The sequence below is a fragment of the Aptenodytes forsteri genome, unplaced genomic scaffold (assembly GCF_000699145.1).
Source record: "Aptenodytes forsteri isolate BGI_AS27 unplaced genomic scaffold, ASM69914v1 Scaffold93, whole genome shotgun sequence".
In the NCBI taxonomy this organism is placed as follows: Eukaryota; Metazoa; Chordata; class Aves; order Sphenisciformes; family Spheniscidae; genus Aptenodytes; species Aptenodytes forsteri.
In genome coordinates, this window is record NW_008794665.1 from 10,620,906 (window position 1) to 10,642,158 (window position 21,253).

Consider the following 21,253-nt stretch of genomic DNA (forward strand, 5'->3'; position numbering starts at 1 on the left):
AAAAAAAAAATCAGGATTATTTATTTCCTCTGGCAGCGAGTTTCTCATTGAATCAAAACAGTTTGAGTTGAAATCATGACAGTGTTTTATCAGTTACCAATTTTATAGACTTAAAAAGGGGAATAGGAAAGGGAAATAGAGGAAAATGCTTCTGGTTTATAAGGTAATTTCGTTTTTACAACACTGCCTATTTTAAATAATGAATCAAGTTTAATTATCACAACAAAATGAGAAGATGACAGCCAGAGACAGGCTGTTAAATTTGTATGGATTTCTAGCTGGTGAAGTTACTTGTTGGGCTCTTTTCAAGGAACTGCTCATGGGTTTTGACAGCTTCATTCAAACCAAAAAGGAGTGTGTTGCCTTCCCTCCTCTACCTCCCTTGGAAAAATCCCAGTCTTTGCTGTATAGCTTCTGGTGGTGCCGTGACTAAAATCCATCCCGTCTTGCTTTGATAAATTTCCCTTTTCTTCCTCGTTCATTAGCATTCCCTGAGTATAAAACCTGTGGATCTCTTGTATGAGATTCCTGCTTGTCCTTTCACATTGTCTTCAGGGCTGCATCTGCAGCTTGCCCTTCATCTCCAATACAAGTCTGTTAAAAACAAAAAGCTTGCAGCACCTTCTGCAAGTAAGCAGTCTTGAAGGTGTCTCCAGGTGGGCTTTGCTTGCCCAGCTGTGGCCTTTCCCAGCAGGATGAAGGAAAACAGCTCGCCTTTTGCAGGAGCTCTGGTATCTCTGCGGCAGCTGTTCCTCCTTGGATAGCCTTGCCAGCACCACACTGGCATCCTGAGCAGGGAGGCTTGGCAAAATAAGCAAGCGCGGTGTGGCTAACCAACCGTGCTAGAGCTTGGCAGGGACCAAGAAGGCTGCTGTTGAGTAGCCGGATATGGCCGTGTTTCCAGTGGCCCGTGTAGATCACCATCTGCTTTGGGCTACATTGAGCATCTCACTTAGGTGTGATTTGGATGCCCAAGCTTAGGTTTCACTGTTGCCAAATAGCTGATGGGGAGAGGCGGGTGCACGCAGAGGAAAGATTCGGCGTCTGAGTTGAGTACCTAAGTAGTGTGAATACCCCAGTGCGTGTCTCTTTTTAGGACTTAGGGCTAGTAATATAGGGGCAGTGGGGTGAGGAGGGGGAATCTTGCCCCTGGTGAAGCCAACAGTGACTTGGGCAGAGCGAAGATTTGCAGCTCCCTTCACAGGAAGAGCAAGGAGAGCACCAGAGGCAATGCCCTGGGGTAGAGTGCTCCTCCTGTTGGGTTTGAGCCAGCCCCGTGTCTTGTCCTCCTGTGCAGGTGGCTGCATCCCAACACAGACCCCTTGAGGTGAGGTGGGAGTGCTCAAAACAAATCCCCATTTTCCCAGTTCTTTGGGTGCTGCTGCAAATGGTCCCCGTGTACTTTTTGGCACATGAGCAACGGGGCATCTCTTTTCAGCCTAGAGAGTAGTAGAGAGCAGGATGATTGATAATACTGTTTTTACCATGTGTTTTTCTCACTTTACAAACCAGGACCCCCCTCTGCTCCTCGGAGTGCCATCTCAAATGTTAACGAGACTAGTGTCTTTCTGGAATGGATTCCCCCTGCTGATACTGGTGGAAGGAAAGATGTGTCTTATTATATTGCATGCAAGAAGTGCAACTCACACTCAGGTCTGTGTGAGGCATGTGGCGGTCATGTCAGGTACCTCCCCCAGCAAACCGGCCTGAAAAACACCTCTGTCATGATGGTGGATCTGCTTGCTCATACAAACTATACCTTTGAAATTGAGGCAGTGAATGGAGTGTCCGACCAGAACCCCGGAGCCCGGCAGTTTGTGTCTGTAAATGTAACCACAAACCAGGCAGGTAAGTGGATCTTCAACCTGGGGAAATGTCTGGGGTGGGAGTCCGAGCCAGTCAGACCCGCTGCAGACCTCCCTTTGAAATGGGTGGAAGTCCCCAGCATGGAGGGCTGGACTGTGGCCTCTTCAAATATGTTGGGGGGGGTGGTTGTGTCTCATAGGTTATAATTACTGCAGTCTTCAACATGTTTCCTTCCAGCAGGACACACTTTTAGGATTTGTGGCTTTTTCCTTTTACACTAAGCTACTTTGGGATCCCTCCACTTCTTTGCGTTTTGGTGTATCCACCCACTAAACCAGAAAGAAAACAGTTGCCTCTCCTGTTGGGAAAGGGAAGTTTCTAAGAGTTCGTTTCAATTCCAAATGCCAATGGTTAAAACATCCTAACTTTGCAAACAGTTACCCTAAGAAAATTGTTTTGAGTGACTTTAGGAAATCTAATCCCTCTTCTGCACTGTGACTGGACTCAGGCTGGTGAGATACGGTACGTTGTCACTGCTTCTCCAACAAGGTAGGGCTGAGATACCATTGCATACTGTGTCCTTACTGGTTTTGCACTGTACAGGCAGAGATCATGTAGACTGGTTTGTTCCTTTGTCCAGGGCTCAGATCTGTCTGCCCTTCCTTTGCCCAGTGGTTGAAAAGAGCTTGGATGCAGGCAGGGAGTTGCTGTTGTCCCGTGTCATTTGGAGGTGTGATGGGAGGCAAAAACAGGATTACATCTCCTTCCATGCACATCAACACACCAGGCACATCAAATGGCTTCTGTAAGCCCTGGAGACCTTTCTGTCCGTCTTCTCTTGTCCCTCATGCTCTGTGTTTTAGGATCTCTCCCTTTGCCTACCTAGCTTGCTTCCTGCCATTTATTTCAGGGCTCCCCAGTGGCACTTGTCTGCTGTGGAACCCTTCCAGGAATGTGAACTGATGGCATTTGGGACTGTGTTGCCAGATCACCGGAGCCACCCCTTGCCTTCTCCTTACAGACAAGGCTTAGTCAGGAAACCTGGTGCGGTATGCAGCGTAACAGCTAGATGGAGATTGGCAGATCCTCACCGTGGAGCAGAAAAATGCTAGCTGGAGCAGGGCTGCACTTCATTCCTGCTACCCAGGTGTACATGCGCGGGCTTGGCAACCAGCAGCAAGAGAGTGCGATTGCATCGCACTTCATCAGATACCTGTCCTGGTAATTAGACTGGATTGTTGAAGTGTTGGACAAATTGTTTGGATATATCTCAAGGAGAGGAAATAAAACCATGCTGGGGTTGCTGCTGATGGATGTGGCAGGAAATCTTCTGGAGGAACATCAGTGGATGGCAGTACGACACCTGTTGAAGGCACCTGTTTAATGCAGATCAGTGGGTATCATGGTCCTAATGCTGTTTACTGTTTTCCCGTTGTGAAGGCTGCTGCCAGTAACTGCTGGAAAAAGTATATTTTCCTATTAGTGGGTTTGCATTAGTATTTCATTGCTGGCATTGGATTTTCCCTGATATCAGAGTTAAATCCACATAAACCTCAGTAAATGTAGCTGCACGAGAGGAGATGATACATTGCTGATCAGTGCAGACTGTGAGGAAAGGGTCCTGGTTTGTGAGTTGTGTCCCAGACTCACCGTAGTTGCAGCAGGATTTATCCATGTAGCTGCCTTCCTGTGCATCAGGCCAAGAATAACCCCCTTGCATAGTTACCACCTCCAGCCTTGTATTGAAAGGTCCATTACAGGAAATGGTAGACCTGTGACGAATGTGGTTCATGCTGCGGACAAGTGCACAAGTGTAGCTTCTGTTTCAGTCTCACTGTTCACCCTGGTGGAGCCGCAATCAAGGGAGATACTAATGGATCAAGCCATGAGTGTTTAATTCACTGTGTGGTGTTGAAATTGCATCTGTATGCTCTCGTGTTTGATTCAACAGCAGGTTGAATCAAACCTCTGTCCAAAGCAAGGAGTGGTGACTGTATTTTGTTGTCTCTCTGGCTGCTCCCACCGCTTGTTCAGGAGGAGAACCAGGCCTGTCTGCTGGAGCTGTAGCATCAAACGTGCTTCCCAGTAATGTGCTCTTTCGGCACTCCCAGGGGTGATCATCGGTTTGTCCATGCCGGAAATAAAGCAGCTGTAGAGGGGGACTTTGCAAATGAGACTAGCTGCCAAGCATGGAAAGTGGATATCTGTTTTCTTAAGGTGCCTCCGAAAAATGTCCTTTGAGGCAAGTAATGGAGGTGTGCGGGTGGAGTGGTCCACGCCTGGCCATGCCCAAAGATGCTGGATATCTCTGAAAAATCCTCTCTCAAATAAGAGCAGGCAGGGCACATGGGGCTTCAGGGAGTCTCAAAGCACTCATCTTCCCCCTGAAATTACCAGCAAGACATGCAGCTCTGGAGCTTCATCCTTTCCCTCACACAGGTTTTCTGATGGTATAATTATATTTTCATGAAGGCTGTTGTAATGAAGTTGAGTCACTAAAAGTAGTGACACAAGGCCAACTGCAGCAGTAGGAGAAATCCTGCTACAAGAACTGCTGGCTGCGGAAATTGAAAAAAATGCATGCTGTGGGATAGGTCTGGCTGCTGGAATCCCGCTGGCAGGTATTCACTAACCCAGCACTGCAGAGAAATGCCAGTGTTTTGTTGGTTTGGCTTTTGTCCCTCCCGAAAAGACCGTGCTAATTTCAGGACTGCAGAGAATGCACAGGCAGTGGGGTGCTGGGCACACCACCTCTTCTGTGCATGGGAGCTTTTGGCAGCAGAAACTACCTCTGGTTGGGGCTCTCAAAGGGATTGCTTCCTGAAAAAAAATGTGGTTTTCTCCAAAATAATTTGTCCCCCTTCCTCTCTCCCTGTTTTAAAATAACGAGAAAAAGAATTGGCACTGGCAATCAGTCTGGCATTTTCAGAATGATGTAATTTTCCTCTGAACTTTTGAAATCAAATTTTGAAATACAGCAAGGAAACAGTAAAGTTTTGTGCACAAGAGGAGGCAGATCAGCTAATCTCAGCTGGTGATTCCAGCATGCTTCTGCTCCCCCAGTCCCTGGGGACCTGACAGTACTTAAGATGGGACCACTCCATGTGGGACGCAGTGGCCTTAGGCTTCAGATACAGGACTAGTTCCCCTGTCACCCTCTTGCAATCCCCAAACCTCCGTTGTTTCTGTGGGATTTTGCAGATGTTTTCTGCTGCAAAACATGTATCTAGAAAGGGTGAGCAATGCCACAAACCAGGGGAGGTGGAAAGTGTGCTGGCCTCCATCGTGACTACCCTAGAGCTGCTGCAGGCAAACAGAGGACATTATTCCCTTCGTAGGCACATGGGTTGGCCAAAGCATGGTTCTCCCCTATGGGATTGCTGCAGAATACATGCCCAAGGGACTTCCCAGCACAGATGGCAGGGAGCCATCTGTAATGCACTCTCACAGTGCATTAAAAAGTGTGCCTCATGCACGTGGGCTGGAGCCCAGTGAATAATTCATAAGTGGCAATGATAGGATTGAGTTAGCCATCCTTGTCTTGTTGATGGTTTTGCTCAAGTTTTCATACTTTTGAAACTGCCACCTAATGCCCCTTTTTAGGTGGTTTCCAGAGAGCAGTCTGCATGTGCCACTAATATTGAAGTTTGCTTTTCAAGTGTCAACCACATGACATTTTTTTTTCTCAGCGATTTCACCAGGTTGGATGATTAAGTAACGCTGTCACTCTAGACAGAGATGTGCATCTCCCTTGAGGTCTTTCATCTTATCTGCCCTGTATACAGAAAGCACCTACCATGATGTCTTGGTCAGAGATGTGTGTTTTGTAATGGGTCCGTAGGGAGCAAGCAGTTGTGATTAATGGTTGCTGCACGCCCGTTGTATCATTGTAGGAGCACACCGGGAAGTTGCAATGTTTAAAACCTTTCTAGGCTTAAAACCTGCCAAGAGTATTCACTTTAAGCCAGCCTAAACAGCTGAGCAATTTTCTTTGCTTTTTGTTTCCAGCATCTCCCATGCTGAGCATGGCTTCAGGCACAGAGCTGGTCTGGAGGTGGGGGGTGTGAGAGCGGGGCGGTTCTCCTGCTGGCATCCCAAATGCCGCAGACTCCTTTGTGCTTAAAGACCTTCTCTATGTGTGTTTTCAGATACGCCCTGTGCCTGTTTTCCGTTTGAAAAGTCGGAAGCCAGCGTTCAATCCCCTTCTGTGACCTGTATGATATTTTTGAGCCTTTTGGGGGAGAAGGGGAAGAAAGATCCAGATGTACTTGCTAACAGAGGAGGAGTTAACATGTCTAATGCCCCAAGGAGTCTGCATGCCTGAGGCCAAACCAGAGATACAAGTTGCATCCTGTGGTGTAGCAACGCTATTTAGGCAAAGGTGTTGGAGGACAGGACCTGGCAACCCGTACGGCTGCCTGGGAGGCACGGCTAGGTTCTTGCTTGACCAAAAAACTACTAGATGCTTGGAGCAGCTGGAAAGCTCTTGGAGCAGGGAGGTGTGCTGGGAGCAGTAATCCTCACTCTGTGCAGGCTGGGATGCTGTGGTTGGGGGTAGTAAGGGAGAAGGTGTTTTCCTTAGCACTCGGGATGTACCAGTCTTTGAAAAGCAGCCAAGGGTGAGTTGGAAAGGGAAACCTGCAACGTAGAGCTTATTGCAATCTTATGCCAGCAGCTGCATGCTCTGGAAACCGATAGACTGCAGCCCTGCACAGTCTGAGAAGAAAACATCAGAAAATGAGGCGAGAAGATGGCTGTGCTTGGGAAGCATGTTTTTTAGAGATTGCCTTTGGGAATGGACTGGTTCAAGTCCTGTAAGGTTCAGGGTCTGATTCTCACAACTTTTGAGTCTTACAGGCTTGTTTGGTTTCACTTGAGGAGGGGGGCAGCTTGCTTATTTTCTTTAGGAATAACAAAAAATTTCCAAGAGGATGCTCCAGTAGATGCAGCATGTTGCACGCATCTCACATGAGAAGCAAGACTGGTTTTGCAGCTCCACTTTTCAATCGGAACTGCTGACCTGGGGCCTGCGAAAGCTTAAGCAGATGCTTATTTTTGGAAAACTCCCTTTCCACAGCCAGGGTGGTGAGCAGGACTTGCCTGTAAACATCCGTTGTAACAGTACTTGATCCACTGAGCTGCATCATCTTTCCAGCAATGGTCAGTAGTGGATACCATAGAAAGGGTATGAGCACAAGGCAGGCACGTACCGATGCTTCCTTAGAGCACTCTCCAACCTCCGGTGACAACCTCTTTGTGCTTCATAGACCTTAATGGATTTTTGTCCCATGAATTTGTCTAATCATTTTATGAACTCTGAGAAAATTTTAGCAGCTGCAGGCACTCCTATATGAATTCAGTCTGTCTGATAGTTTAAGCTGTGCTTTAGATTCATGTTGGTCAGAGAGGAGCTATTAGTGGCATAAATAGAGGATTTAAGGCTTGCAGTTGCCCATCTATTTGGAAAGCACTGTCATTCAGAGATGCTGCACTAGCTTCCAGTGCGTTAACACAGGTATTGCAGCATTTAACCTAGAACGATGTACTCTTAAAAGCAAAGTGTAATCTTCCATATGAGGATGGGCCAATACAGGGGTATTTTAATAACTAGAGGTAAACTAGTACTGCCTTGAAGACCATGGTCTCCATTTTAACCTGGGTGCACCCTGCACAGCAGCATGTGGCAGCATGGCTGCACCTTGTGGCAGGATTCTTCTGCTGGCTGTGAACACCCTTTGTGTCCAGGGAGATGTGAAAATGAGTATTGAGTTGCCAGCGAGGGTTCAGGCAGGAAGAAAGAATAATTTCATTTGTGAAGTCCCATGCATATGCTGTTAATCAGCTTCAAGAAGTATTTTGCTTTATTTTTGAAGCGTGGTCACATGTAATCAGAGAATGCAATCGTAGGTAGTTAAAAAAACAAACACACTGGCAAAGCAAAGTAAAACCTGAAAGCCAGTGTTGCACAAAAGGTTTATTGTTCGAAGGTTTTTTTTGTGATGGCTGCATTTATTCTGAATGCGAAATTTTCATCCACTGTCCTATTCCAGAGTTGTGAGTTCACCCCAGCCCAGATGGCTGGGTGTCTGCTACCAAATGAATTATGGATCAGCTGAATATTTTACAGTTTTATATAGAACTCCCAGTTGGTAGTTGCTACTTTTCCATAGTTTGTTATGTCTTCTTGTACTTGGAGTATTAGAAATACATGCTTGAATATTGAAAGAATTCTTTGGAATATGAAAAAAAATCCCCAAACTTAAAATGCAACTTTTAGTTAGAGGTCATTTTTATTCTTGAAGTATGTGAGACAACCCCATTGTTGATATATCGAGGACATTAAAAGATGAAATAAAAAGCATTTTCCTGCATCTACAGACAGATTTTTCAATTTTGACATGAAATTAAAACATCTTATTTATAGATGAAAATAAAAATAGTAAGAAATAGTCATCCCCATCCACCATCCTCCTAAAAAACGGAAAGAGAAAGGCACTGAAGTTCTCGTGATGAGACTCAACCAATGACACCTATTGCATGTTGTGCAGTAGGGTGCAGGTTTTACCATCTCCCAGTGGCAGCGAGACAAATATCTTCATGGTACAGCGATAAGGCTTCTTCAAAGCATGCTGCTTGTGAGGCAGTCATATGAGCTACAAAAAGCAAATGTCAGGTTACACCTGGGGAAAATTTATCTGTGGACTGCACCCAGATGGTGCCATGCAGCTGGGTATGAGGGAGCAAAAGCTGCCCAAAATACCCCGCTTGAGGTGCTGTAGCCAGGAGGACTGACACTGATTCCTCCGTAACATCCTGGAGCTTCTGGGATCACCACCAGCAGCGTAGCCTCAGGCTTGAGGTAAAGTAGTAGAGATTGGGCAGCCTGAGTCTAGATTTTGAGGTGTATGAGGAGCAAATATAGAGATTTTCCAAAAAGCATAGAGCAGGCTGTGCTGCGATCAGATGTGGTCAGAGCTTCACAAGGTCAGAGCTGTAAGAAACTTGTGTTTTTGCAGAGCACCACCGATGTTACATTGCAAGAGTGATAGCGCTGGTTTAAAATTTTATTTCTCATTTTGCTGGCATATTTTTAAAGGATTGCCAAGTAATCTAATATTAATCTAATTCTAATCACCTTAAAACACAGTCTTAGGGGCCAAGGAGTTCTCTTTGTATTGTGCTGAGCACAGTACTTGGCAGAGAGCAAAAGTAAAGCATCTAAAATGGTTTCACTGCCAGATGACTTCAATGTATAGATTACTTTTTTTTTCCATGAATGCGGCTTCTGAATTTTACTGCTAATAAAATCCTATTCAGCTCTTTAGTCTCAGTCTGCAAGCTGATAATTCCTTTGTCTGATGTTATTTCTCTGATTTTAGCATTAAAAGTCATTTTACATTTTTAACACACTGCATAGATGATACATCTGAAAGTGCTCTTAAGACACCAGGACTCAAAAATAGCCAAAAAAGAATGTAAAAATACTTCCAGTGCTGTTAGAGAAATAGCAGGGGACTCGTAGGCATTTAATAAACATCCCACTTGCTCTCTGGCTGCGGCTTCTTTACTGTACCAAGTAAGCTCTTTATAGTAATTTCCCTGAAAAGTTAAATATAACGGTGGAGGAGCCAGAGAAGTTTGAAACATTTGCGTTTCGGTAACTGTGCATTGAGTCAGCTGTGTTATAGAAACACCACTCAGAGTATAGCAACTTCACAGGGCATCTCTCCTTTCCCATGCAACTATTGTGCTGATAATATGAATTTGAACGAGCATGAAGGTGTAAGTACGCACATGGCAGCGTGTACGTGTTTGTGTGTGTATGAACATGCAGGGGACACGCTGGGCGGAAGACGGAGGTTACACACCCTTGTCTAACATGGATCTGTGACAGCGTTGTAAAGCTTACACGGTTCAGATGCCTTTCACTCTTGCTGCCCTCGTACTAAATTGCATGCTAGCTGGGCCCACGTTCAAAGAGGGTGGCTCTCTGTGCTGCAAGGCCACCTGACAGTTTTCTGGCCCTATTTTCCTCCTGCCTGCTTTCTTTTGCCTTGAGCCCGACCTCTCCTTAATGTGCTGCCTGTAATTGTATTTGTTTATTTGTTCATTTGGCCAGTTTTTTTCCCCTCGGTTGCCGATTCACCTGGTGTCTGCACCCATGGAGCAGGCTGGCTTCTGCATCTCAGGAAGGATTTAGCGTTGTAAGCTTACACGGTTCAGATGCCTTTCACTCTTGCTGCCCTCGTACTAAATTGCATGCTAGCTGGGCCCACGTTCAAAGAGGGTGGCTCTCTGTGCTGCAAGGCCACCTGACAGTTTTCTGGCCCTATTTTCCTCCTGCCTGCTTTCTTTTGCCTTGAGCCCGACCTCTCCTTAATGTGCTGCCTGTAATTGTATTTGTTTATTTGTTCATTTGGCCAGTTTTTTTCCCCTCGGTTGCCGATTCACCTGGTGTCTGCACCCATGGAACAGGCTGGCTTCTGCATCTCAGGAAGGATTTTCCTGTATCCAAACTGAGCTCCAGCTCGCAATGTGCATGAATTACAGGTTCCCAATCAGTATTTTACAGTATCAGGCTGAAATGCTTTTCTCCCCTGGATTGCTTGTTATTGGAGAGGCATGTTTCAGCAAGGCTTGGAAGGTTTTTCCACATCTTCTACTCTGGTTGCTATTACAGTGCACTTCAACAGCAAACCCCTTGCTCGTTCCTCGAAAGACATCTGAAATGCTACTTCTGGCACTTGTATTTCTTGCAAAAGGGTTAATGTAATAGCAGTAATAGGTCTGGCTAGTGCTTTATCCCAGCTTGCTGCCCCTCCTCTCCTTGCTGGGGGGGACACGACTGGACAGCTGAGAGCAGCGCCAAGGTGACAGACAGCCCAGCAATAAACTGTATTTCTTTCACAGCAGCTGGGCCAAAGTTCAGCTACATGCAGATACTACAAAAAGCTCCAGAGTTGGAAGGCTTTAATTAAAACGCACTTTAGATGTGCTCGTTTGCTGGTGTGGTGGAACGCTTTCTGCATCTCCTGGTCCTGAAGGAACAGTCCTGATCAAAGCGAGTAACTAATGGGATTTCCGGCTAGATCAGTACAATAGAAATCACCAGAAGGAAAGCATTATTATTTATTTATTTGCCTGCTTCTTCAGGCTTGATAATTTTTAAGAATACGGTGTCTGTAGAAATCGATGCAGGACACCCACTAGCTACAGCGGTGCTGGGTGAGGGTTTTTCTGCTGCAATGCAGCAAGCCAGGGCGATGTGTTGTTCTTTGCTGAGAGGTGCCAAGCATGCCAGCCTGATCCTCTAAGCGCTTCAGCTTGGGCAAGCCTTGGAGAGAGCACTGCTCCGTGGAAATTGATGGAAAAATTTGCAAAATCTGTTATGCATTTGGCAAAATCCACCCTGTGGGTTTTGGCCAGGGGTGGTGGGCAAGTCAAGTGGTAGAAGGGGCCTTTTGCTCCCGACCCCTTAGCTCTGCCGGGCCTTTGGCAGAGAGAGATGAAGATGCCTCAGAAGCAAATTTGCAGGATTAGGTGGAAAATGCCCGTGGAGGGCACCAGCACCTGCTTGTTGCCTTCCCGGGAATACACATCACAGTTGCCCACCGTGCTTCTGCATCCTGCTGTGCAAAACTTGTGCATTGTTGCTCTGTGCCCCTAAATGAGATGAAAGGAAACAATGTTGAATCAGGTAAAAGCAGAAAACTGGGCTTGCCCTCCCTCCTTCGGTTTGCAAGGGTTTACGGGACCCAGTGTGCAATTCTTTCATAGCTTCTTCCCAACTTTCTGCAGTCTGCCTCAATCCAAGGAGAGAAAGTGGTGCTCAGCCAAGTAGATTATTAATTGCGCTATCTCCTGAGTTGTCTTTCACACAGTTCAGCATTAGTGTGGCTTATTACAGGGGACTGATCTGCACCGCACCGTTACCCTGTCATCTCCAGGGCTCTGCCTTCCCGGCAATGGGTTCCTGCCTTGGATCATTAAACCACGCAGATCCATGGTTCTGCCTTGTTCTCCTGAGGGGTGACACCAAGAGTGTGAAATCATTTGCTGACCTTGCCGGAGACTTATGGCGTGAGCCTCTAAATGCCTGGCCATGCAAGGACAGTTTCCACGAAGAGGTGCTCTCACCCAGTTCAGTAAACTGGAAGACTATCGCTGCAGAAATGACCGGGTTATTTAATTTATTGTACATCTCTTTGTACCAGGTGCAACTCAGTCCCTGCAAGGAGATGGAAAGGAGCTGGATGATGACTGGGCAAGGATGCACATGAGGGCACAGACCCATCTCCGCCTTTTTCAAAACTGCAGACAGCAACTAGCAAAGCTGGGTGTGCGTGGTGTGAAGGGCAAAATGCCCTGTGCTTTCCACAGAGGTGATGCACCAAACCCTTTGCTACATGTTGGCTGAGGCTTCAAGGGGGACTTCTGCCAGAGCCAGACAGCCTTGCAGGGCTTCGAGTGCTATTTGCAACCCCTGCAGAACATCTCTATAAAACAAAACAAATTGCCATAAAATAGTCAGGCAGTTGATAAGTATTGCTTGTGCTCAAATAACGATTGTGCATCTGTCGTGGCCTCACACTGTTCCTGTATATTCTGATATTAGTAAATGGATGATGACTGCTATTTTAAATTCAGCTTGTACAGTGTCCGGTTCTTCGTTTAGGACGAAATATGGAAGGGAAATACATGTTTGTTATGCAAATGAATGCAGTAGATAAATGCAAGTTGGCTCAGCTTTCTTGTATCCAGACCTGATGGATACAGCGTCATTGGAAGGGGTGCCTAATGTCAGTAAATGGCTATTTCGTTGCCTACAACTCATGCACTGCCTTTCATCAGGGAGGTTTTTCAGCCATCTGGTTTGTTGATGGGGAAACTGAGGCATGGAGGTGCGGTGTGACCGGCAAGAAGGCACACACCAGGGATGAGACTCTTCTTGCTGCTCCTCTGCCCCTGCTGAGCCCTTCCCATACGGCTGGAGCCCTGAGCTGCACTGGAGATGTTTCCTAACCTGTTTGCCAAACTGACTTTAAGAGCAGATAAGAGAAGCTGGTCAGAGTCCACCAGAGATGGGCTTATGGGTGGGTTGTTGGGTTTTGGGTTTGCTTTTCTTTTTTTTTTTTCTGAATTGGTTTTAGTATTGCTGTTGTTTCAATTTACTGCAGCATGAAAAATAGAAATGTCAGTCAACAGTGTATTTATCCAAAGCATTTAGTGAGCTAAAGTATGCTAAATAGCTTGGGGAAAAGTGGGGTCTGTTTGCTCCCAAATCTTAATTGCAATAGTGACAGTTCCCTTCTTCCCTCTTTTACACCATCAGTCAGGAAGAACAATCTTTGATCCAAGTCCAGCTGAGTGCAAGGTATTGCCTGCAATACATTTGGTTGGTAAACTGTGCTTTGCTAAAAACGGAGCCGTTAATAATGTGACAGTGTCCATTCCAAGTGGTTGCAAATTCCAGTGCCCAGGTGATTAAATGTAACTAAAATCCCAATCCTTTTGACTTTCTATCCAGCAGGAGAGCAACTGGGTTTTATTTGGCCTTTGGCAGTAATAGTATTTAGCGTGGCTTGGCAACTATTCACTGATGAGGGTCCAAAAAAAGCACTTAAAATCAAGCAGTAGCAGTAATGAAGTGCTAAAGATGCTGACACTTTGTTTATCCTCTTGAGAGCTTAGCAAAGATTTCAGCGGCACATTCCGGTTTCTCTGCCTCTCTTAACTTTTGAACCTGGACCATGAGACAGTATCTGCCAGGGGGGCATGGGACAGGGGGCTGCCTCTGGGGCAGCCAGGGGCATCACCGCACAGGGCTGTGTTAGGCTGTCCTCCCCTAGCATGCTGCAGTCCGGGGTCACTCAGCCTGCTGCTCCCCAGTCCCCATGGCTGAGCCCCAGGCAGGTGCCCGAAGGACTGCGTCGGTGGTTTGATCAGAGAATATCCAAATATCTTGAATTTGGGGGCTGTCAGGTCTCCTGCCTCCATGTCTCCCGCTCCAGCTACTCTGCCTCATAGAAGTAATGATGTACTTATGGGGATGGGGCATGCATGCGGCTCCTAAACCATCAGACCCTGGAAGGTCTGTGCCCTTTTCCATAGCAGGAGAGATTCGGTGCCACATCTGGAGCAGTGCTCCCACATGCACAGCAGTCACCTTCTCTCTTTGCCAGGTGGGTGCTTGAAAACATTAGAGATGCCTTGAGTCAGACATTTTTATAGCTACCGTTTGGCTGAATCCAGGAGCGTTTTCCTCTCTGAGAGAAGCAGCAGCTATTTTTCACAGACCAAATGAAGCCACCTGTTGGGTTAACTGGGCTTCGTTCAGTCCCCGGGCAGCCCTACACAACCTTTAGGGCCCAAAGGAGTCTTTGAAGTACCATTGAATTTCATTGTTAATGTCTCAGTCATTTACCCTGAATGGAAGAGGGAATTTTTTTTCACTTGTAGGCATGAATAAACTCTCTAGATTGCAGGAAATAATCCCTCTTAAAGGAGAATTAAAGCGCTGCCTGTTAATATAAGATGGGAGAAGGCAAGAAAAAGGAAACCCGGTGCCGAGCCGTGCCTAGGACTGCTCCAGCTCTTTTCAAAAGCGCTGGATTTTGTTCGGTGATTAGAAATGGAATAAATCAGACGAAAGGAAAGGAGCTGATGACAGGGTGATACATGTGTCGAAGGGGAGGGAGTGGCGACGGAAAAGCACATAATGTGGGGGACTTTAATTATGTGGAAGGTGGGAAGATTGACTTCCCTATCTTGAGTGGGGTGTGTGAGAAGATACATTAGTCTATATTCTATCAGGGGTTGATGAGGCCTTCTCGAAGGTGTTAGTAGTTACTTGGAAGAAAAAAGGTGCACTTGCTGGCAGTATTTATGAGAGCTTTAATTATATTTCACAGACTTGAGTTCCAATTAGAAGGGAAGGAGGAAAAAAAAAAAGAGGAAAGATGTACAGCATGTGTTAAGAGTACGGTGATAAATCTATGGCTAAGGATAATGGTAAACAAGGTAGCTGTACATCATGGCATCATTTGCACACTTCTATTTTTAGGTGTTTATTCCAACCTTCCTTCCTCCCCATCACAAGCAAAATGCTCATAAAGGGGTCAAACACAGGCCTCCGTTACTCATCTTTCAAGATGGAAGGCAAAGATCATTTGCAATTGCTGCGGTACAAGGCTATTACTTCTTTTTGCCAAATCATTAACTATGTCATAAAACAGCACTCCAGAAAAGGCAGGCAGAGACAGATCACAACATTTGTCTCTGTGCTCACGTGAACAGTGGAAAAATATTGCTATCATTAGTGCATCCTTTCACATTATGTTTAATGGTTGCAGGTTCCCACACTTAGAATCATAGAATGGCTTGGATTGGGTTCGCATTATCCTTGTTATAATCTTACCTAACCAGCTTCTTACCCAGGTGACCATGATGTCTGTTTATTTTAACGTCAGGAGCTAACGCTGAAAGGGGAGATGCATAAATTGCTCAGCACTGGCTCAATTCTCTTCCCACTATAGTCAGCCAGGGACTTTGCCATTTACTTCACTGCAAGGACGGTACCTCTGAGTCTGAGTGGCTTTGGCACAACTCTCTCGTTACATCCCTCTCACGTGCTTCAGAAAGAAGCTTTTCTGTACTCTTTACTTGTGGTATAAGCTGTTTGTCAGTATCTCTGCAGGTGATGCATGTAAAAGATGTGTTTTGTCTACTGACATCAGTGTTAGGCACGGGGAATACCTTGGATCTTGTGGTATTGTTAATTAAAGTAAAGGTAAGTCTGCAAACAGTTCATGACAAACACTGAAATTCTGACTAGGGAATAGCAGGAATTAGCTAGTGAGTTTGCTTTCATTTCAGATAACATCATTCCTCCCACTGATTAATAAAAGGGCTAACAATGTTTCCCAATAGCAGTGAAATGGCTGCAGTGAAGCCCTGGCAGTACTTCAGCAAATGTGAATTTTTGCTCTTCTGTAATTTCATGATCACACTTGGAAAGTTAAAACAGATCAAAGGAGAAAACTCCGTTTTCTTTGGTGCTGTCAAAACCAAAAGCCTTGTTTATTTAAAAGTAGCTATGTCAGGAGTAAGGTATGATGGAGTATAATTGCAAAGTTCTTATTTGGTAATGAGTATTTTGCAGCCATCTTAATGCATAATTGCCTGTAGGATGCGTATATTTACCATGGGAGCTGGCACTTCAGACCATTGGGAAGTATCTGTAGCCTTGCTGTATACTGTATGCTGTATGTAGATTAATCTAGTTTAGGAGACTTAAGAGCTTGTCAGAGAGACGCTCCCGTCATCTGAGCAGTTGTACCATCAAGTGGTAAGAGAGTGCTTGGAGAGGCACCAGATGTTTCCCGTAGCCCTGCTACAATAACATTGTGGGTCCTGATATTTATGCATTTCCAGAGGTTTCCCTGCTGCTGGCTGAAGTATTCAACACTGCCTGTTTTATACGCACACATAAAAGAAAAAAGATTTGGTGAGGGCCAGGAGGGAGTAGCGTTTATCTCCATTTGGGCTCTGTTGTGCAGGGTATTTCTGCATGCCCACATCGGAGGAGAGAAACCTGGACTCATGGGAGACACTGGGAGAGGCTTGGCTATGAAATAACCCCAGCCACACGTCACAGGCACAGGGCTCTGCAACCTTAAATGAGAAAATTGTTGTTGGGATTAAGCATGTTTTCTTGTCAGCCCATCAAAGTATAGGTAGAAGCAGCTTATTACGGACATAAGCAAGACTGGAAATTGTGGCTAGGAGTAAGACAAGAACAACTTGCCGAGGGAATCTTTTTTCCATAAAAGATTGTCATTAGCAGCTCAACAGCACTCAAAGCTTTTTAATTAAATGTGTTTAGGAAGGGATGGACAAGGAGGATCTTAGGGGAGAGATTGTTTCAGCCACAGGCCTAAAGCTACTGCCAAAGATGAGGTGGTACACGCTTCAGCAGAACATGTTAACTGTGAACGTCGCGGTGCTTTGTGAGGGACACGAACATCCCTTCCGCACCTTTTATAGGCTGCAAGAGAGAGTGAAGTGATTTTTTCCAAGGTCACCCAACAGTTCAGCAGTGGGGCTGGGAAGAGACCAAAAGTCAGCAGGGTCTGGTGGCACCGCGCTTCACTGGAGTCGAGGTTGAGCCATGAAGTTAACTTAGTTTATTTGTGTCCCCTCCTTCTCCCCCATGTTTCTCAACTACTTTTTAGTGCTCTGCACAGGAATACAAGGTTAGGGATTGAATCTTGGTGTACATCTGAGTCCTTCTTGATGAGGACTGCTGAATGGTACAAGACCATAGATAGGATCTCTTCTGAAATGGAAGAATAAATTTTTTCTGTGTTAATCTGCAGCTGACCGTAGGTCCTAAGTGGTCTTCTGTTTCATTCATTGCTTTGGCTAATTCAGTACCTGGCGGGATATATTATGTTTCCCCTTCCCTTAGTGGATCAAATTCTTGTCTTAGTTGTATGGAAGCTACTTCTGATGAAGTCGGTGAGTAGTCTTTCATGTGGATGAATGCAAGGTATGGCCTGATGTCTCAGGTAGATTCGATCTTCCCACTTTTTCCTTTGGATGTCTTCACAGCTGCTGCTTGTGTTTCTGTTTGGGCTCTAGAAATTTTGGCTCTAAACATAATTTTTTTTCCCCAGGGTGTTGAGAAAGCAAGATTCTCTGGTGCATGAAAGTATAATCATTCTGACTTTCATTCTTTTAACAATGCAGTCTTGCAAAACTTTTTTTCCCCCACATTTTTCTGAAAATCCTTTTGCCCAGGTCATTTAGTATATAGTCATAGTATATGATTTGACATGCCTTACTGAGAAAAAGATGAAGCAGAGAGCATCAGATTTATTACTGGGTCAGTGACTGAGATATTTTTGAGTTCCTAGAGCTTTATCATAGTGACCATCCTGGGTCTTGTCAGTAAAGAGATGATCTTGAGAATTAGATCACTGAGGTTATAATGTACTGCTGTGTTAGACAAGATTCATGGTCAAGAGAGGATATGGCATTTAATGGCCCTTTTAAATGTCAAATCCAGGCTTTAAAGGCCATAGTCTCAGAATAAACAAAAGAGAACGCAGCTAGCTCCAGCAGCTTTAAAATGAGCAGCACCCCAGTGATGCCAGTGGGAATTTGCGGTCCATATTTATGCAGCAGATACAAGACTAAGCGGCCACTGGAAACAATGCAAGGATGATAGCGATATCTTTCTTGAGATACAAGGTAAGATGTGCCTACGCAGTCAGCATGCCTTTCATTTAGCAGGAGAAAGAAGTAAGTAATATGAAGTTCTTATCAGAGCGATGTACAAGAAGTTTGACAGGCATTAATGGCTTGAGTAATTTTAGTTGCAGTACAATAAATAAGGCGATTGTGTACCGCATGAAGTAATATATGTCTCTGCAAGCAGTTGCTTGGCAGCTGTACGACTGGATGGTTTTTTTTTTTCCTTTTTTCTTAGCTACATAACATTTTGAATGGATGATAACACTGAGAAAAATGTATTTCCAGTTTTCTTAGATGCATTCATCACTGGTAGAAAAAGGCCCATGGGAGGGTAATCCACGGAACTGAATTCTGTACACTGTAGTGCTATATAGTATAAAAATGCGTGTGGACAGTTCACACTGATCAGATCTGATAGTTCAGTATCTGCAAGCTTTTTAAAATCAGGCTGTTTTAATAATTTTTATAGACTGATAAATATTGCCAAATTGCTTGGAAATTCACTGACAGTCTTCAAGGGACATTCAACTTTAAAAAGCACACTTGAAGCATTTCTTGAGGCACACTTGAGGCTTTTCTTGATTTTTTTTTTTTCTGGATGACTCATGGAAGTGTGCATGTGTGTATATCTATATTTAAAAGTGTTCTTTTCTATTTTGTTTTTTAGGTTCTCAGGAAGTACCTGTTGTATTGATTTTTTTTTTTTAATACTTTTTGTCTTCAGTACTAATTAGATAGATAGATAACTAATTTAAGTTATATTTTGAGATGTTCCTTTTTTTTTTAACCAAGTTTTCCCCCTTTTTCAGATTGTGCCCTTCTTTTACCCAAGCAGACATCACTATTAGATATACATGTAGTTTTGTAATTAAGGACACAGAGCAAGATGGGCAATACTCCAGCAAGTCACTGCATGGTGAAGTTTGGTAATCTGCCCTGAGGCATGAATCATTATTGATTTAAAGGAAGATGAAAACTCAGTGGTGTTTTGTGAAAGGGCTAAATTATCTCTTCTGGCCTTAAAATCTAGGGATATTGATTTAAAATTGATTATCTTGGTTTACCTGCTGCTTATAAATTTGCAAATTCAAGTTAAATGAGCATAAAACACGTTCTGGTTGAATCCAGTGTATTTGTACAGAGTTTTAAATAAACTGTTTTAAATATTGCTTTTTTTGTTAAGCCCACCTAACTGTGTGTAGCTCCCTTAGAGTACTTCTCATTTTTTGGGGGGCAGTCTAGCAACATTTGAATACTTCACTGTAATTGAATCCTGATGCAAACCCAAGTCTTTGTTATTCTTGCATTCACTGCAGTGACCTTGATGATGCAAATGCTTCACCTTTGCTACTTCTTGGAAGGCAGTCCTGTAAAAACGGGATCAATTACATGCATTGCTAGGATCCCGTTTTTGATACCGCTGAATTAAAAACAGTTAGAGCTAGTTAATGGGCTTTCCCCTTGTATAGAAGGGGGGAATAGGCAAAGGAGAAGAGAAGCTGAATTGTTTGAGAGGAGGTAATCTCTGTTTTGTTTCTGCCATAGATTAAGGATGATCAATTATCATGTCAGAAGGCGGAGAAGCGAATATACCCCAGAATCTACACTTAGTTATTTAATCATCCTGCCTGCTGCATAGCATTCATCATTCACGTTTTTAATGCCACTTACTGTTATCATCTCACATTTATGCAGGGCACATTTAAGGAGAGAAAAGTCATCCTGATAGGCAAAGTCCTGGGGAATAGAATAGCGGAGAAACCCGTAGGGTTCAATTTCTGGCTTTTCAGTCTAAGTAGCTTGAGCCCTGGCCTCATGCAGACAAACTGTTGTACATGTCTGGTCTTGAGATGACAGCCCTGTGGATGACTCAAATCGTCGTCTGAAGGAAAGCCTTAAAGAACTCCCACCTGTTCTGGCTGGATAGCCCTCAGTGGTACTGTAAACTGTTTTTTTCCAGAAGCAGGTGGGAGCTGACATCATCATAGACCTGTGAAGGATGCAGGCAAGTGCCTGTGAGCAGCTGGTATTTGTGCAGTAAGCTCTAGTAGCCACCCCATCCTGTCACCTGCCTTGTTTGGACTACTTTCAGCCATCTTCAAGGCACAATTTCAGCCAGCCAGTGGATGAGGTGAGCACTTGCAGCATGAAGGTTGGTCAAGGGGGAGTCATAAACGTGCAGGGTAATACCAAACAGGGAAGTGTTTTATGTATTGCATGTATGGAGACACGCATATACTTATTTTATTTCCTCACTAAACTTTTGGTGGTTTAGTCCACACACTGAATAAAGATGAAAGTGAGACAGTTGGAAGGAGTAGGGCACTTGCTTAGGTCTATCCAAGACATCCCCTGGTCCAGGTGGAGAAGAGACCCAAGAAACACCTCTGAAGGGGAGGAATCCTCAGTGCCCAATCATGTTGAAATCCCCTTTTCTCTTCTAGCAGTTACAAAGCTGAGAGGAGGTGAGTGATCAGTATAAGGAGAACTTGCCGAAAACAGATCTGTAGACCTCTTACAGGGGTCGTGAACGAAAAGAGGAATCTGGATGCAGTGAGACTTGTCTCGCCTCCATCTTTCTATAATGAGGTCTTGGGAATGCTGGATGAGATGTCACCAAAGCCTCAAGATATATTTGAGAGTGCAGCTTCACAAATGCTTACGCTGAAGCAATATGTTGCTTGATTCCTATAAGCCTCTTCCTAGCCATATCTAGGAATAGTGAAGCCACTGTTTTTGTTTCGCAGCCAGGAGGTAGATGGATCTAAAAAGTGGATTTGTGGCACATTTTTGTTTCCCTGATGCTTCAGAGGGCAGCACTGTCGGAAATGCAAGCCAAAAAGGCAGAAAATTCCCACTCTGCTGTCTTGTGTGCATATATCTCGCCTAATTTTTGATCAGTCATACCCACAAAGCAGTGAAAAGGAGGACCAGCCACCAACCAGTGTAGATTGCGTTAAGCAGTGTGTCGCAGACAGAAATCTGTTTGACCACAGTTCTGATGCTGAGGAGTAGCTAAAGATGTGTCCATTTATGCATCACGTGCAGCTACAATTTAAAACATCTAAAATCTCTGTTGGGGCCATATAGCTTCTGGATGGCAATCCCACCCTTGGATGCTCAGGCTGTTTTCCTGTTCCTGTAGCATTGCCCCGACTTCCAGAGTCCATGGTGACCCAGCTGAGTACGC

General features: G+C 44.8%; 1 protein-coding gene across 1 annotated transcript in view; it reads left to right on the forward strand.

Moving 5' to 3' along the window:
* EPHA5 (EPH receptor A5) overlaps positions 1-21,253 on the forward strand; it is a 181,091-nt gene that overhangs the window by 96,144 nt on the left and 63,694 nt on the right. The window contains exon 4 of the mRNA XM_009273607.1: positions 1,513-1,848. Coding sequence (XP_009271882.1) covers positions 1,513-1,848 — 336 coding nt within the window. The remainder of the gene's footprint in view (positions 1-1,512; positions 1,849-21,253) is intronic.